This window comes from Astyanax mexicanus, chromosome 9, assembly GCF_023375975.1.
Source record: "Astyanax mexicanus isolate ESR-SI-001 chromosome 9, AstMex3_surface, whole genome shotgun sequence".
Taxonomy (NCBI): Eukaryota; Metazoa; Chordata; class Actinopteri; order Characiformes; family Acestrorhamphidae; genus Astyanax; species Astyanax mexicanus.
Genome location: NC_064416.1, coordinates 32,989,516 through 33,008,950, shown reverse-complemented (window position 1 = coordinate 33,008,950; position 19,435 = coordinate 32,989,516). Strand labels below are relative to the sequence as shown.

The window sequence follows — 19,435 nt, the reverse complement described above, 5'->3', positions numbered from 1 at the left end:
ACTTTAAAGTGGGTATAGAACCTTTACATTATGCTTTTTTTTAATCTTGAACCCTATTCTGCTATCCCACAGTCAAATAAAGGTTCTAAGCTTGCTCAATAAATTCTATGAAAACTATGCAATGACTATAGAGATATATTACCCTATGTTGAGGTTATGTCATGTTTAAAAGACAATCTCTACATACTGTAGGTTACTGGTTCTATTTCCATTATTTATATATTTGCTGGAATACTATGTTCTAACTTGAATTAATTGAGACATGTTTAATGTGACTGTTAGACTGAAAGGGTTAAGACTCACAATGATATAACTTCAAAGAAGTGAGTGTGTGTGTGTGTGTGACTGTTAGGGGCACTGCTCTGAACACCCTGGCAAAAAACCACAGCATTCTTTCCCATTCCTTAAAGAAACAGAGCCGCTGCCGTGGTTGTGCTCCAAACGCTAGAATAACGTCAGGGTAACGTTAGCTGATTAGCGCAGCGCTAGGCGGTGGGTTTGTGCGCGCTGCTGTCTGTGAAGCACATGGCTGAGTGATTAGCTGCTGCCGGGTCCGCCTCTCTGTGTGTTCCATTGTTTTGGCCCATTAAAGTAATTACCTGCACATTTGTTGTTTGTGGCTGTTTCCTGCTGATTCTGGGGTTGTGTATGAATTTCGTTGATGGAATGCGGTTCTGAATTCAGAGGTTTACGTGAGCTTGTTGCCTTATTATAGCTGTTATAATCTATTTTTAATATAATCTCCCAGACAGACCACCCACTCCAGTAGAGTCTGGGGGTTCTTTTAGTCTAGATACATAGATAAACTGGATACATTCAGTAGTTGTGTTCTAGAAGCCCAAGTCTAGTCTTGGTTTTAGTTTTAGACTGAAAATAAATGAATGGTCCTGGTCTTGTCTAGGCCTTGTCCTGGACCTGTCTTGTCTCTGCATAAGGAACACTTGTTGAGAAATCTTGTTGTTTAAATGTTAAAAAAACCCAATATAAGCTGAAAAAGGTTCTATACCCATTAAATACCCATTAGAGAGTTTTCCTAGAACATGAAGCCCAAGCAAAAACATTCAGAAACATTTTTTTTTTAGTTTTTAGAAAACTGTGAGGTGTTAACTGTGATAATTAGATTAAAATATAATATATTTTTAAAAAAGCTACATCAAATTTCAAATATCTATATGTTTAAAAGACAATATGCATGCTAATTGGCTGGTGAGAGAAAAACAGGTCACAGATTACTACTAACACCTTTCTTTCCAACTTTTCAGCACCCACCCTGTCTTTTAATATTTTAAAAAAACTGAGACTTAAGTAAAGGTTCCCTTTTTTTAGGTCAAAATCAATATTTTTTAGCTAAATCATCTAACTAATCTCTTCTTGGTGGTTGGTGTGGTGCAGTGGATAACACCACCACCTGCTAGTGAGCTACTATGTGGGAGACTGGGGTTCAATCTCAGGTCTTGTGAACTATACTGTGCAACACCAATAAGAGTCCTTGGGCAAGACTCTTTTTACTACATTGGCCCACCTCTGTTATAAGAATAACCTTGTAATTAGCTCTGGATAAAAAGTTAATTACAATATATACTATATAATATAATATTTACTTCTTATTAATAATTTTTCTTTAGTCTTATTGTATTTTTAGTCAGCAAAACAGCTAAGGCCGTAAGGTTAGCTAGAAATGCAAAAGAGTTTATGACAGTTAATAGACAGTACCTTAGGAATGAGACAGACCCTTAACAGAACTGTGATGATTTCAAATCAGATCAAATGTTTACTGTAGACATACATGCATGTACATGCGTATATGTATATACAGTGGTGTGAAAAAGTGTTATGTAGTAGGATGCACCGCCTTTCAAAACGTTTAACTTTTGTTTTTTTAGTCCAGAGAGTATTTTGGGATCATCTTAGGGATCTCTTTTGGGAGTGTTTGGGATTATCAAGATGTTTTTTGGCAAAATTGAGTCTATTCCTGGTGGAGGCATGAATACTGACTTTAACTGAAGCAAGTGAGGCCTGCAGTTTTTTGGATGTTGTTATGGGGTCTTTTGTGACCTCTTGGATGAGTCGTTGCTGTGCTCTTGGTGTAATTTTGTTTGGTTGACCGGCTAATCTTGGAAAGGTTCACCACTGTTCCATGTTTTCTTCTTTCTCATTTGTTCCTGAATTTATTTGAATATCGGCATGGTGTTTAGCTTTTAAGTATCTTTTGATCTACTTTGCTACTTTGCTCCAGATCCTATTTAAGTGATTTCTTGATTGAGAAGAGGTGTGGCAATAATCAGGCCTGGGTGTGGCTAGAGACAGTGTACTCACAGTTAAGTTATGTTTTAACTGGATAGACATGTAGGTTTGGATTTTTTCTCCCTTTTATAATAAAAACCTTCATTTAAAAACTGCATTTTGTTAACTTTTGTTTACTGTGTTGTCTTTGACTAAAATTTAAACATTTAAGAGTGACAAACATGCAACAAAGCTAATAAATCATGAAGGGGTAAACACTTTTAACACAACTGTATGAATTATTGTGCAGCCTCTAGATATGTGTGCTGCTGTTAATGCAGGTCCCAGCAGCAACAGCCTGATTTCAGCCTCTTCCCTGGACCACAGAGCCCTCTAGTGGTGGAGCGCCACCACAGCAGCCACCTCAGACAAGGGATCAATAGTGTGCTGCTTTATTGGATCCAGATTTGACCGTCGGAGGCCACAGATGAATGAGTTTTGTAGTCTGGTGAGCAGCCTGCGCCGAGTTCAGACTGTCAGACATGTCTGGTGGGGGTTTGAGGAGAAAGAGAAGGAGCGAGGGAGGGAACGGAGGGCCTTGGAGGGCCTCAAAGCGAATGCCACAGAAAAAGAGCATGGCACGGTAAAATCCGAGAGTCCCCCGGACGCCATTCCACAGGAACAACACCCTCTCTCACAGCGCCGGCCGGCGGAGAAGAATGAGAGGTGACAGAGTATTCATTTCAGACACTGTTTTTCTTTGTGCTGGGGCTAAAAAGCCCGGTGAATGATGAGTGCTCGCGGGATTTATTGAGGAGAGAGGAGATTTTAAATTCTCTCCCATGATTCAGGCTCCTATTTTCCACAGAGGGTTCTGTTTCTTCCACCCACTCTTATTTCACCTCTGCTTTAGGAGACGCTAAGACGGATGGCGGCGTGTTGTGCGAAATTGTGCCGAGCGCCGAAAATGTATCTGTACCTGTATCTGTTTCTTTGCGTTCTTTTACTATCCTCCTTTTGCCATGTTCTTCAATGGTCAGGACCCCACAGAATAGACCACCATAGAGCAGCTATTATTATTATTATTATTTTGGTGGTGGGTCATTCGTTCTCAGCACTTCAGTGAATGTACTGGCATGGTGGTGGTGTATTAGTGTGTAATAAGGCACCAACAAAGAGCCTTCCAGGTCTTCCCAGAGTCTTCCATCTTCTTCTCCACCATTCTTCTCCGTGTTCTAAGATGTTCTGAGAGGTCTCCTTCTACTCCACTTACCATGCAACACCCAGTCAGTGCTTGATGTGGTAAAAAGGTACTTCCTTATGTGTATGACATGGCCCAGACACTCCCAATGCCTTTTTTTGACCTCTTGGACCTGAAACAGACACAGCAGTGCTGCTGGAGTTTTTAAACACCTCAGTCACTGCCACTGCTGGACTGAAAATAGTACACCAACCAGAAATATTCAGCCAACAGTGTCCTGTGGGCAGCATCCTGTGGAAAGCATCCCGTGCCCACTGATGAAGAACTAGAGGATGACCAACTCAAACTCAAACTGTGCAGCAACAGATTCAGAGCTATTTTTGACTTCACTTTAGCTACTAAAAGTATGAGCATCTAATAGAGTGAAAAATAAATGGACACAAATGGCCATGGCTGGCTGTTAACATTACAGCTAGCCTGCTCCAACATTGCTACAACAAATAGCTGCAATGTTTGTTGGCTCCAACCGTGCTGGAGTCTGGCAAATAACATCATAGCTAACCTGTTCCAAACTTTACAAGCCTCGGCTGCTATGTCTGTAGGCGACACATCCCTAACCCTGGAGAGGGAGGCACATAGCATCAAAGCTAACTGGCTCCAAACCTTCCGAGCCTCAATTGCTTTGTCTATTAGAATAGTCACTCCAACCTTTACATGGTCAACTCTTATAATTGCAATTAGCCTTCTCGAACTTCAACTTCAACTCCAGCAGAGTCTGACTGCTGTATCAGCTAGCAGTGCAGCTCGAACTCTGCTGAAGTTGGCTGTTAGCATTATGGCTAGTACACTCGTTCCAAACCTTCCAAGCCTCAGCTGCTATGTCTGTAAGTGTCACATCCCTAACCCTGGTGAGGCAGGCACATAGCATCAAAGCTAAACTGTTCCAAACCTTCCGTGCTTTAACTGCTGTAACTATTAATAGAGTGACTACAACCTTTACACAATCAACTCCTAGAATTCCAACTTCAACTTCAACTCCAGCAGAGTCTGGCTGCTGTATCAGCTAGCAGTGCAGCTCGAACTCTGCTGAAGTTGGCTGTTAGCATCATGGCTAGCACACTTCAACCATGCAATACTTGAGTGCAGTTTTTAAGCATTGTGGCTCCAACCGTGCTGGCAAATAACATCATAGCTAAACTGTTCCAAACCTTCCAAACCTGGCTCGAGAGCGGTTAGCATTATGACTAACCTGCTTTGGGCCTTTTGAGCTGGAATTGCTCTGTGAATTAGCATAGAGATTCCAACCTTCCCAAAGTCAGCTAGTAGCATTGCAACAATCCTACTTTAAACTTTGCTCAGTCTAGCTGCTGAGTCAGTTAGCAGTTAGCATAACTCTGGCAGCTCTCTCAGTTAGAATCATGTCTCCAACCCTGCCAAGGATAGCATTTAACATTATGACTAACCTGCTTTAGGCCTTTTGAGCTGCCATTGCTGTGTGTATTAGCATTAGAGACTTCAACCTTCCCAAAGTCAACTAGTAGCATTGCAACAAGCCTCGATTGCTTTATCTTTTAGCATAGTGACTCCAACCATTACACGGTCAGCTAATAGAATTGCAACTAGCTTTCAACAACTTCAACTCCAACTCCAACTCCAGCAGAATCTACCTGCTGTGTCAGTTAGCATTGCAGCTCTTTGCTAATCCGTTCTAAACTAAAACTTCCAAGCCTGGCAGCTGAGTTAGTTAGAATCATGACTCCAACAGTGTCAAGGATAGCTGTTAGCATCATGACTAACCTGTGATTGCTGTGTGTATTAGCATAGTGACTCAATTTTTGCTGTGTTAGTAAGCAGTGTAGCTTAAACTTTTAAAAATAGGCTGTCTGTTAGCAATTGTGGCTAGCCCATGCCATATATCTGAAGTTCTATTACACACTGAAAATAAAAAATCTGAACAGAATATTATTTTTTGCCACAACCTAAAGTGGTTTTAAAGTTTTAAAGTTGTTACCTTACATTTTTGACTTTTATTTTTACAGAGCAGGTTTGAGGACTGCTTGCACCACAGCTTCTCAGATTCAGAGCTAACATCTGTGAAATACTTTACAAGGTTTAGGTTCTCATGCTTTCCCCAGACTTGGACTGGATATGTTGGGCATGTGTGGTATGAGGGTTACTCCACAAGCGGAAAAAAAAGAGATGTAGAGAGGCTAATGTAAAGATTTACATTCTCCACTCTGTAGGGTGGTCCATGTTATACCGCAGTAAACCCTATAGGGCACTGTGCCTATCTGCTGGCAGAACACGGCACGGCTTAAATTAACAAGCTATATTACGTCACTCCGCAGCGATTCTGATGAGTGGCATCTCATCAGGTGGCTGCAAAGCCTCCCATTAATTTACAGGGATGCACAGCTCATAAAACGGCGGCAGCGGTTTAATTTAATACTTCCCCCTGCAAATTATTACAGCACACGAGAGCCTCCTGGATGCCTTTTCCAGGCGCTGGATTTCCCCGCTCGTCTGATGCTTCAGACTATAAGAGCATGAATCTGAGAGAACTTGTGCTCAGCCGTGAAATCGTAAGTCAAGCTTTATGAAAGAGAAAGACGGAAAGAGAGCGAGGGGTGAAGGGTCCTCCCACCCAAGTCAGCACCTCAACATCCAACAACCCCCATCCCTCCACCTCACCCAGAACGTTCAGACTGATCTTCAGGCCTGGCTTGGATGAATAATGGGGGGCTCACAGAGTCGGGGGATTGCTCATTGTTCATTTTTGAATGTAGCAAGCCAAAAAACTTGGTGAGAATAAAAATGCTATGGTTTAGGAAAGAAGCAACTGTAAGACATTAACCCTCCCTTTAACTTTGGGGTCTATTTGACCCCATTAAAAGATCGTGTCTCTGAAAAATGAAAAAATTTAAAGTAAATTTAATTAATTTAAAGCAGCAGTGCCTAATATTTTTAATTTAAGATTTTTAACTGAAATTAGTAGTATTCCTGAGGTGAGAGGGGACCAAATATTCTAATCAGTAATATTAATACGTCGGGAACATCTAATATATTCATTCCAGTAACAGTGTGTCCTGGTAAGTTTGTTGGATACAATTGCTCTCTTCCTTTCAACAGTATTTCATAAATTAATAAAAATATTCGCAAAACCACAGAATTGTACACAATCATTCATGTCATTCATTCATTAACCTGCATAAAACATGCTTTGTGCAATTACACATTCTCACCAGAGAGGTCTCCAAATCTCCAAATCCACATCATTTACAGACTTTTTCTTTGTCTGGTAGGTTTGTTGTTGGCTGTGATTGCTCTGTACATTGTAACAGTGTTCCACAAATAAACAAAATAAACAAATAAACAAAACATTCAATAACACAGAATTTGATCCTGAATGTGGCTCCATTTATTTACATTAACATGTATTTAAAGACCTATACATTCTTACCAGAGAGGTCTCAAAATCCCCAAAAACCTACAGATTGTAAATTTAAAGTAGCAGTCTATAAAAATGTGTTTTTTTATATTTAAACTTGGGGGATGTTAAATGTTTTAATTAATGGTATCAGTGTTCTGGTACTACCATCTCTGCAATGTCTAATATGTTCATTCTAAAACAGAGTGGTCTGGTAGGTTTGTTAGATGTAATTGCTCTCTTTATTTCACCAGTGAAAAAAATAAAAAGCACTTTATTTACATTAACCTGCATTACAAGTTCTGTTCCATATATGCAATTACACATTCTTGTCTTAGAGGTCTTCAAATTCACATACTTAAAACTTACAGACTCTTTCTTTTTAATTTAATGGTCTGGTAGTTTTGTTGGCTGTAATTGTTGGCTGAACAAAAAATATATACTCAAAAACAGAATTTGACACAGCAATTGGTTTACATTAACCTGCATTAAAAGAATTACATACATACATATATCACCAGAAAGGTCTACAAATCCCTAAATCTCCCAAAACCTCCAGAGTGTCGCTTTAATTTTTTTTTTCTTTTAAACTGAAAGCAGTAGTATTACCAAATTGAGTGGAAGTAAAATATTCTAATTAATGGTTGCTGTGTCCAGGTACCACATCCCTGCAATGTCTAATATATTTATTTTAGAAAAATGCTCTAGTATTCCTGAGTTTGTAGAGGACAAAATATTACAATTAATGTTATCAGTGTCTTGGCATGACAATCCATGCAATGCATAAAATAGTAATTCGTAAAACAGAGCAGTCTGGTAGGTTTATTGGATGTAATTGCTCTCTACATTTACACTTACAACACTCTGTCCTTCACTTTAACTCTTTAATAAAGGCACTAATTGATGTATTCTGAACATTCTGATCCAAATAACTTGTTCTGAAACTGTTTCTAGAGCAAAACATTAAAAATCCAATGTATGAAGCTGTTGTTTTGTCATTAATGTTAAATCTGCATTTTAACCTTAAAATGTTAACTTTTTAAATTTTGTATCAACAAAAAGATATGGTTCTGGGATCTAAAGGGTTCAAAAATAGTCTTTAGTGGAGTATGGAGATTTTACATTCGTAAGGGATGAACTCAGCCTGAGTATGTTGGGTTTATACTGCTGCATGCGGGCCTTGACGGGGCTAGCGTGAAAAAGGGACCCCGCCCCAGCTTCCCTGGTGCCGTTGTCCCATTTAGTTGTTCCTCTGGAGAGAAGAGAATGATCTGGAGAGCGAGCTATCTCCATCTCCTCTTCATCTCGCTCTGCTCTCTCACCGCTTCAGTTAAATAAATAAGACATTACAGCGGAGAGGCCAGGGCTTCATTACCACAGATGCTCGATGTAATCAGAGATGTCTGTATGTTACAGCAAATTCCTAAATAGGCAGATTTCAGGGACGGGTCCCGGGAGGTGGTGCTGAGCCTTTGAAATGAGCTTCAACTGTTAATGTGGGCTGGAGGGCATGATTGTAGATGAGAGCTAGAGATTCATGACTGCATGAAGACAGATTTTTGGTTTAACAGTAAAATTCTTGTTTTATCAGACGTCCAGATCTTTAGCTGAAGGATAGGACAGTAAAGGGCTTTTAAAATGTACATGTATGAAAATACATCAAAGCTATTAAAAAGTAGGATATAGTAATTTTTAAACTCATCCCAAACCTAATCCAAACTTATCCTGAACCCACACCAAACTCATCACAATCTCATTCCAAACTTATCCAAATCCATTCCAAACCTGTCCCAAACTTAACCCAGACTTATTCCAAACTTACCCTGAACCCATCCCAAACTCCTCCCAGACTTAACCCACTCATCCCAAACTCATCTCAAACACATCCCAAACTCTTCCCACACTGATTCCAAACTCATCCCAAACTTAACCCAAAGTCATCCTAAACCTAACCCAAACTTAACTCAGACTAAATCCAAAATCACCCCAGACTTAACCCAAACACAGTTCCAACTCATACCAAGCTCATCCCAATCTCACCCCAAACAATTCTCAGATTTAGGACAAATTCATCCCAGACTTAATTAAAGTTCATCCCAAACACAACCCAAACTCATACAAAGTCCATTACAATCTCATCCTAAAATTTTCCCAAACTCATCTGAAACTAATCCCAAACTCAATCCAGATTTAATCCAAACTCATCCTAAACTTATCTCAAACATAGCCCAAACTCATTACAAACTCAATCCGGACAATCCAAACTCAATCCGAAATTCATCCCAAACTCATACAAGGCCTATTTCAATCTCACCTCAAATCTTTCCCAAACTCATCTCATGCTTATCCCAAACTCAACCCAGACTTAGCCAAAATTGATCCCAAACCCATCCCAAAGTCACCCCAAACTCATCCCAAACTCAACCCAGACCTAACCCTACCTCATCACAGACATATCCCAAACGCTGATGTCATCAAAATTAGTCTACAATGTACATAATAGTGCAAACAATGAAAAAAAAAAGATTTAGTGAAAAGGGGTGATTCCAATATTTTGACTGGAATTTGGCTAGTTCTCCTGGCACAATAATTGCCCAGAAATATTGAGCATTCGAATGAAAAATGCATCAACAAACAATTGATGTGCCTCCAACAATACAGGCTGTAAAAAGCCACACAGAATTGGTGAACAACAATGTAGACAGTAAAAAGTTTAAATTCGTTTTAGAATAGAACTTTATTTTGTAATTGTATATCAGCTAAAACCTTGTATATATGTACATGCAACAGTTCATATTACATAGAAGTAAACAAATGATCACGGCCTGTTGGCTTCCAAATGCACATTTCCAACTGGACAAATTCAGAAGCAATGGCTAGCTCAGTTATCGGATATGTTTCCTGTCAGACTAAGGTGGCAATTTCCTGCCATTGTCCCAAAGAATTCCTGTGATCTTTCTGGGAAATGGGTGTACAAAACAGTTTGTATAAGAATTTGCTCATCTAAAAAGGTGTTTTCATAACAGTTGCAAGTTGTCTGCTGTATTTCCCTTGCATTACTAGACGGCTGTTATTGTGTTCCTGTCAACAATTCCAATTATTCACAAAATAATGCTACTGGTACTTCTCTTCAAGGCAGACTGGACTGTCTACACTATGTATCGTATATTATTTTTTTACTGATATTCTACCATATATTCTATTATATCATGTTTATACATGCAATTTGAATAGATCAGGTGAAGATCTTTGTACTAATAGAAGAGTTTCTAACTTAGACTTTATGCAATCTATTCTAAAATATTTGGCTATTAACTATTAGACACACACACACATTATTTAGCACTCAAGTGAACTCCCTACACTTTATTAAATTTGTTGTATTGCATTTATTTAATACATTTTGCAACTATGTTCTTTAGTTGTTCAATTACAACAGGCAATTATCTAAATAACAGATTCAATATTCACATATTTAATGTAAATGATAATTATTATGTGGAAAGTTATGCAGCACCGTTTAGACTTACATTAGAGTGTTTGATGATTCTATTGATTAGTTTTAGGGTTTATTAGTATGCTTATGTTTTACACACAAAGTTCATCTCACTACCAAACAGTTTGTTTTTAATGTAAAATGTATTTTAAGCATGTTAAGACATTTATGTATATAAAAAATGTTAGTAGTTATTTTTTCTATATTATCTGTTGTTACAGAAACAAGACACAGAAACAAGCCTGATCCTGAGTAATCTGAATAACATTCCTCATACTGCTTATAAATGTTGCAAATAAATAAAACACAAAACCTTATTTTAAAGTTTTACCTTATTCAGTGTTTTAGAGCTATCTAAAACTTTTGGAATATCTCATAAATCATTTTCCCACAAAAATAATAAGAACTATAAGTAAATATGAGATAAGCTTTTTATTTAATTGAAAAGAAACTGTTTTAGCTTGTTAATGTTTATAAATAAACATAAATGATGGTAAACAAACATTTATTTATTTGAGGCCATAATCACAAAAAATCATATTACTTTCCTTTTTGTCATTAATTTTGTATTTTTAATGGGGGAGTGGACATAAAATTCCCAGAAAATATCTGATATAATAAACATGCTGGCATATCTAGTAAGTTCAATTAGATTTTTTTAGGTCTAGATCTCTTTTTACATCTTTTTAGGGAGCTACTAACATATTATAATACATGCACCATTTACAGTCTCAAGCAAAATTTGCACACATTTGGCTATATTAATTTCTTTTGTAAAAAGAAAAAGTAGTAAAAAGCGTATTATACACATTGCAAAATCTTTAGTGTTTTTGACAATCTCTCAGACATTGTTTAGCAAATCAAACATTTGAAAAAAAAAACTATTGATGCACCCCTAAAAGGCAGATGTTTTGCCAAACATTTTAAGAAACAGCAGTTCAGGGAGGTCAAGATAAGATCCAGAAGAATATGGAAACCCTCTGTAATTACTACATGCATGCTGGTAAGACAGGGAAATAAAAACTCACACCTGTGAACCTGCCAAAAAATTCTTCATAGCCTGTCCTTATTTTTACTGTTTAATTTTTTATGGCATAAACAATTTCATACTTTGATGCATTTGAATATGCAAAATATGATGTTTTAGTTCAGCTTTGGATAAATTGTCTTGGATGCCTGTTTTTTAAGATATTTTTTTAAGTGTGCAGTGCTGCTTGCACCTTCTTTAAGAAGGAAAAAAATGAAGATTGTTCTATAAGGTACATTTAATTAAAAAAGGCTATAGGGAAGACATTAAGCATGGAGAGGATGCATTATGCATTTATAATATTGTACCAGTGAAAAAGAAATATCATCTGTTAAAATGTTGTTGTTGAAAATAAGATGGCTTCTGGTGTATATAGCAATAATTTAAATATACCCCAAAATCCCCAAAAATGTTATTTTGCCTGAAGAGACACATATTGAAGCTTTTGTAAGCACTCACAAAAAAACATGAACATGTTCTGCATACAAGCTACAGGCCAGCACATGAATTACTAATAATTTTATATAGACTTTTTGTTCTAAAACTGACCAAACAATTACAGAACAATTACACTATTTGTCATAAAAAACTGTCATAAAGTTTAACACACCGTGTTCTGTCCAGCTCGTAGCACAGACGATGTGACACTGTAGGAAATGGAGTTAGTGAAGTGTGGAGGTCAGTGAAGGACACGCTGTCTATCGGAGCCCACTGCAGGTGGTCAAGGCGATCCTGCGGAGAGAAGAGGAATATTTAGCGACACTTAAGTCATTACTGAGTGTTCTCTCTACAGTTAAACAATCAATTTTCACCAATAGACAGGTCTCATTCAGTTATAGGGCCTGATAGCCAAATTAAGCTAATTAGCGTTTTTTTCCACTTTTACCGCCCATTTGGATGTTTTTACGTTTGCATTAATTCAAGCAAAAAGCATTCTATTTGAAATAGTAAAATAGTACAGCTTAGGTTCTGCATGGCCTGCATAATCGCAAAAATAGGCTAATTCTTCTTTGTGTAAAATTGCATCAGGCCTTTTTAACCACAAAATGTGTGAGATGGTATTTTACGCTTTTATATTTTGCTGATTTTTTGTTATCGGCGAACTTAGAATGATTTTAAAAAATAAATAAAATAGTCAATGTAATCGCTGTGCCAGTGGAATAAATGAAATACGAACATTATAAAAGCTGTATTAACAAACATTTTTAAGGACACAAAATCATAATATTTACAAGAAAAAAATATTAGCAATTATGTATGGTATTGCAAGGCTGTGTCCAGAATAAATAAAGAATTTTTTTTTAAAAAGGGAACAATACATGTCAGAGTTTAAATTAAGCAGGAAAGTATTTAAGGATAATCTGATGTAGCCTAAAATAACTAGAGGATATTTAGCAAAGATCAGCAAGTCAAAGCCCTTAACTTCTAAAATAGGTCTAAAATAAAGGGGGGCTAATTTTTGAGGTGTCCAGCTCCGACGTTCCGCGCTCCTGACAGTGAGAATGTGTAGCGGAAGAGGGTCGGGTGTCCTCCGACATAAAACTCCCACTTTATGTTTTTTATGGTGCTGTTCCAGTTTCCCTCAGATTTCTCTTCATTACAAGGTTCAACGGTCTCGCAGCTGGCGCGCAGGGACGCCTCCCATTGGTCGGCGCGGGAGGGGCACGGCGTTTGATTGGCTGGCTCGGCGGGGGGAAGGCATCTGATTGGTCGGGTGCCCACCGATGCCTCTCCATTCATGCGCCCTTGCTTTGCTCACACGCCTTCTCAAAATAACTCACTGTCATTCATGGTGACGGACTTTCTCATAGACGGGACTAATTATTTTATCAGGAGGGAAGAACTCGTTAAAGCGCGCGATTCGGCGAGTGACAGGTGAGTGTGGGTGATGTCAGCCTGTAGAGTTTTTAATTAATGGTGTAAATTTGTTGTTGGAGTTCACATGTGCTGCTGTCGGGTCCAGCAATCGGTTTGGATGACTATTTAGAGGTTACTTTTTATATTAAATATAGAAATATTGTAAAAGAAAAAAAAACAGTAATATTATTACATAAAATAATTGTATTATTATTAATTATTTTATTATTATTACATAAAAATGCTCGTGTTATTATTATTATTATTATTATTATTATTATTATTTGTATTATATTTTTAATTGATTCGTAGTATAAACGTAGTCGTGCTGACAGAAAGCCGCATCGTGACAGTCTCAGAAAGTCTCAAGCGTCATTTAGCGCCCGGCCGTGTAACGGATAACACGCGTATTTTGGTTCAAGGTAAGATGCTTAAAATGTAATATTAGAGGCGGGCAGGTCTGAGGAAAGTCCACGGCGTTGTTTAACGGTCCTCCTGAGCCCCCAGTCGTTTAATTGGCTACAGATGCTGAGTCTTGTGCTCCGTTTCGAAATTGGACGCATTTGGGAAAGTTTATGAGGCGAGCCCCGGCTCTGGCCCGCAGGAGCCCGGGGTCTGAATATCGCCGAGGCCCCCCTGCAAGAATAAATCGAGCGCATTATAAGACTTTACAATAATTTATTCTGGAGTCAGGTAGGCAGCGCTCTGCTATCGGAACGGCTTTTCTCCTCGCAGTGACACGAGGAAGGTTTATGAGGTGTAGTGAAACCCGATTTCTGCTTCTTTTCTTTTTCCTTTTTTTGTTCTGTAGAAAATAGACCCATTCATCATTGCTCGGCTTACCTTCAGAAAACGTGGACACATCGTGAGAATCGGTCAGTCAGTCACTCAGAAGTTGGGATGTTGGAAGTTTAGCTTTGTTTCTAAGAGTTTCAGACGTGATTAGTTTATTTATTTATTTTTGTGCGTGCTTAAAATTGATATAATTTATTTACAAAAATGTAAACGTGAATTGTACAATTTGTATGTTTTTTTTATTGTTTTGTGGTTGTAAATTGTTACTTATTTAATAAGTAAATGATTATAGTTATTCACTCACATATTAGTCTGCGACATAGTAGGGTTGGTCCTTTATTCTTACTTAATTATTAATGTATTTGTGTGTACGCAAAAACATAAACCTTAAAAGAGAAGTGTCTAAAAAACTTTTAAATTTTAGTGTAAGTATTTTTTTTATTTCACCTAATTTAGTTGAAGATTATCTTTTGGGTGATTCATCATTCATCACATTTGGACACATTGCTTAGGTTAGAACTGCTAGTGTTTTCTTTGTTTGCTTATTTTTAAACGGCAACAGTGGATAACAAGGTATATTGTACAGTGGTTGGTACAGAAGATGCCCGTCCCCGAACTGCCCCCTCACCCGAGATTGAGCTCCACTTATTAAAGAGAAAAGTGCTTCAGCATGTGCACAGCCTGGGGGAGGATTTGGAATGGGGGGTTTAGCCTTAACTCACATCGGAGTCAATCACACACACAAAATAAAATACATGCATTGTGATAAAATTATATTATAACAACTTTTTGAAACAACGTCTTATGTTAAATAAACAAAATAAAATAATATAAAATAATGCCACTAGTAAAAAGCAATGCTGTGCTACCAGTTGTTGACCGGTTTTTGTGATTTTTCTTATTCTGAGCTGGTTGTTCTTTTCATCTAAATAAACTCCTGAACTGAAAGCGTTCTCTCTCTGGATTTGGCTAAAGTGGTCTTAAAGGGGTGGGCGAGTTTCGCCCTCAGTCTCAGAGGCTTCCAGCATCTGCAGCGGTCATTAGTGGTTTGAGTTCTGAGTGAGCTGGACTCCTGACTGACAAACATCAGCCTGATCAGATGTAGGCCTACAGAACGTAGAGCACGAGCACGAGCTTAATACCGCGGAGAGAAATCAATTTAGCATTCAGAAGTTTGAGCAGACCTGCAGCTCGGCGCGTGCTGTTCATAGATAAAAAGTAATATTCCTGTAACAGTCTGCTGAAGTCCTGTTTGATGGACATACTGAATGAATGAATGCATGAATATATAAAAGCTTTGACGCCAGGCACATGTATTATGTATTATTATGTATTATTATTATTATTATTATTATTATTATTATTATTATTATTATTATTATTATTATTATATTGTGAATTTTGTGATATTGTGAAGGATATGAAGGATATTTTACCTCGTTTCCGTCTGAAGGGACATAAGGTATAATTAATCATTTAATTATTTGTTTGTTTATTTGTTTATTTATTTATCCGCAGGGGCCGTAAAGTGCAAGTTGCCCTTTTTCCGGCTCTTTGTCCCATGACCATGTTTCAGACTGTCCCAGACACTTCGTCTTACGTCAAGGTAAGACAACAACGCCATTTTCCACAGGTAATTGCGGGAGACCCACAATAACCTTTTAAAACAATGGTAAATAAATGCAATACACATATACACCACTTCAGTTTCTGATTTCAGTATTTATAGGCATATGTTTGAGTAAAATGAACATTGTGGTTGTTGGACAATATTCCTCCCAAATTCCAAACACAAATGTTGTTATTAAAAACAAATTTAGAAAAAAAATCATATTATTCATATTCATAAAGTTTTAAGAGTTCAGAAATAATAAATATTTGGTGGAATAACCCTGTTTTTTAATTACAGTTTTCATGCATCTTGGCATGTTCTCCTTCACCAGTCTTACACGCTGCTTTTGGATAAATTTATTCCACTTCTGATGCTAAAATTCAAGCAGTTCAGCTTGGTTTGCTGGCTTGTGATCATCCATCTTCCTCTTGATTATATTCCAGAGGTTTTCAATTTGGTAAAATCAAAGAAGCTCATTACTCAAAATAAGTGGTCTTATTATCTTATTTTAGTCAATTTTATAGCAATCTATCACATTTAATAAAACACCTAAATAATAAATAATTTTTTGTACTGATTTGTATATTTGACCGTATTTTCAATAGGCGACCTGCTAGCAGAGCATTGGAAGAGTTTGCTGAATTAGATGATGATTTGTATCCGTCTCTGTTTAACTTTGTATATTTCTCTGCCATACTTTTGAACTTTGCTTTGTTAGGAAGGTAGGTAGGTAGGCCATTCAGTCATTCTAAATTCAACCAATTCAAATAAAATTATTAAAACTGATTTTATAGTCTTCTGGCTCCTTTTTAAATGGGTTATTATTTGATTTTATGAATACAAGAGTATAAGGATCATATACTCCGAGTTTTTAAGTTGAGACCAATTTGGTTCCAAATACATTTAGCAACAACAGAAAATCAACAGTATTTTTTTTAAATCAAGCAATTAATGTATGTCTCTGCTGTGCACTGGTTCATCTTTATAATGAATGGTCCTTTGGGCTTTTCCTTTCTAGAAATACAGATGTGGCTTTTGTCCAGCTGTGTTACTGGTTTGTAGAAGGTTTGGTGTGGTGTTGAGTTTGTTGTCTGGTAGTTGGGAGCGCTCTGTAACGTCTGATATTCAGTTTGACACAATGTGGGGTTTTCTACCTTCAGCCGTCCTGGCGAAGAATGTAAACAGTACACATCTGGCTCTCACGCCGCTGAAGGTTCTGCTGATGAATCGAAGCCTCTGCACTTATGCAACTGTCACAGCTGAGTATTGTTGCAGTTATCCTTTATATGAGCCAATAATAACGTCAACGGGTCCCAGCAGTGGCTGCAAATGATGTGCAAACTCCAGCACACTTGCTGCATATTCAATCAATTACCGTTGGCTGCTCTACTCTGTAGAACTTGCTGTTTAGAGGGCTGGCCGACTGAATGGGAGGAAGGAGGGGGGCAATATCCCTCTTTGGTGCCCCAATTATTGAAAAAAGTGATGCTGAAGTGCCCTATAAAGTGGCAAAGTTGAGACAAAGTCCCACTGTTATGGTGCCTCTATTATCTCTAGATTAAGAAATTTTGATGATATGTCTTAATGAATGCCCATCTGTGGGTGGCATTCCTGTCCTAGTGTCCTAGATGGTTTAGCCTAGAATAGGCTTCTTCTACAGGTTAAAAAAAAAAAACATAATAAAATGCTGGTTAGATGCTCCTCTAATTAATAGGCCGGCCATTGGATTAAAGGAGAACTCTGGTGTAAAATTGACTTTTGGTGTAATAAAACAGAATAAAGAGTACTAACATTTTTTAGCTCACCTCCGCTCTCCTGGAGCTTTCCTAGATCCAGTGATATTTTTTTGCCAGTTTCTCCAAACATGCTTTAGAATAGATGATATGGGGCATGGTTTGCCCCTGCAGATAAATCATATTTTACACCATTATCCAGGCTTTAAGTAGCTCCACACTGTTCATTGGTAGAATCCAGACAGCCCAGACATTTAAAACAAGGCATTAATATCTTTACAAATGCACAAGAATTTTATTAAAAAACACTGTTTACAACCAAGTCATGATCAGTTACCTTTACTTTAAGATAGCGGTGCCCGGAGATTTTTTTTAATAAACTTCTTGTGCACTTTTAAAGATATTAATGCCTTGTTTTAAATACCAGGGCTCTCTGGATTCTACCAATGAGGCGTGGAGCTACTTTGAGCCTGGATAACTGTGTAAAAAGCGATTTATCTGCAGGAGCAAAATATGCCCCATATCATTCATTCTAAAGCATGTTTGGAAAAAGAGAATGAAATTACCGGAAATCTCAGAAAGCTGTGGGAGAATTTAACAAACAAACTGGGGCTATTTAACAAAGGTATCGTGTTTTGCTACACCGAAAGTCAATTTTACACCTGAGTTCTCCTTTAATTGCCGCCCTAATGTTGCCCATCACAATGGGATTAATTGTATTTGATGGTTCAAGACAAAGCAACTTGTCCAACGATTGTCAATGATAGTACATAGTTTAAAAAAAACTCTTGTTCCTAAACTTATTAAACATAAATTTTATGGACATTTATGTTTTCAGTTTTAGCCACACCCCCTTCTGAAAGTGCAGTTCTTACGGTCTAAGGTAGAAAAGCATTAGTGCTCGTTTTATTTCGTTTTTAAACAGTCTGAGTCCGCCACTAATTCAGACTGCTGCATTTTTGAGCAGTTATTGTTGTCCAGTCATTTCTGAAAGGCTCTGAAAGGATCATTGGCATATTCGCAATGTAGATTTATGGCAGAAGCTGCAATAGCTCTCGTATATCCACCGTGCAGCTCCAGCGCCATGAAAATGAAATACTGTGCCTGCTAAAGTCATTCATTATATCTTTACAATCAGCATACTTTCCAGCACCGACTTGTTATGTTATGGAGACTTATTACCCCCCCCCCACCAACCCCCCAAAACCCACCCCACCCCCACACCCCCCACCCCCCCTCCAGCATAAGGGAGCTTTTCATGCAGACTTCCACAGTGTGCAAATGCAGCAGCCCCATGAACAGTTCTCGATCTGTTTCTGAGACATTAGGAATGCTGGGGGAAAACGTTTTCTTTGAAATCCCCACTTTCTCCCTCTGGACCCACCAACAAATACTGGACCGAGTCAATAGAGGGGTCTCCTCAGACGCTAATGCCATCGGCTTATTAGAAAAAGCCATTGCTGAATCACCCATTCAGATGGGACTGTGTGTTCACAGACAGTCTGCAGACACGCTCAGCTCCACTAACACTAGAAGACTTGACTATACCTAAAGTATATTCAGTGGTTTTTTTTTTCTGTTTTTTTTTAAAGCACAGTTGACCCATCCATGCTCCACCCACCATTCAAGTTCCTTACAGAATAATATTAGCGCAGTCAGATTCAGCCTAACTGTAGACAATTAGGTACTTGTATTTATGGATTTATGGTAAGGATTATTTCGTGGTTCTAGGATGAAAACAAATGGTACAGTTAGTAATAAAAAAGTAGGCAGGGTAGAAGTAACAATGATTCTTTTCTCACTCTGCTAATGTAATAAGTTAATATCAGCAGCGAATAAAAAGATGCATCTGATATACCTGATCTAATAATTTGATGTTTCTATTAAATATGTATTCCCACTTTGTGTTTTTTTTTGTTCCTCTTTGTTTCTGGTGGCATCCCAAAATCATGACTTAATGTCAAAATTCTGTCTTAGTACCTTAAAATAAGGACATACTGCAAACAACTTTATTATGTCAAAATTATTAGATTATTTTTCTAAAAATTCTAAATATATATATAT

The 19,435-nt window shown here is 37.7% G+C and overlaps 2 protein-coding genes across 3 annotated transcripts in view; one reads left to right on the top strand and one right to left on the bottom strand.

The window, feature by feature from the left end:
* Nucleotides 1–19,435, bottom strand: part of LOC103026716 (ATP-sensitive inward rectifier potassium channel 1) — a 342,879-nt gene that overhangs the window by 112,670 nt on the left and 210,774 nt on the right. The gene's annotated exons all lie outside the window — the stretch shown is intronic.
* fli1 (Fli-1 proto-oncogene, ETS transcription factor) overlaps nt 13,142–19,435 on the top strand; it is a 59,654-nt gene continuing 53,360 nt past the window's right edge. Inside the window, exons 1-2 of one of the 2 annotated variants that reach the window (XM_049483680.1) lie at nt 13,142–13,249; nt 15,545–15,632. In XM_049483680.1, the coding sequence (XP_049339637.1) occupies nt 13,164–13,249; nt 15,545–15,632 (174 nt within the window). In that variant the 5' untranslated portion in view covers nt 13,142–13,163. Of the gene's footprint in view, nt 13,250–15,544; nt 15,660–19,435 lie in introns of both variants that reach the window. The other variant, XM_022679743.2, reaches the window with a different exon arrangement.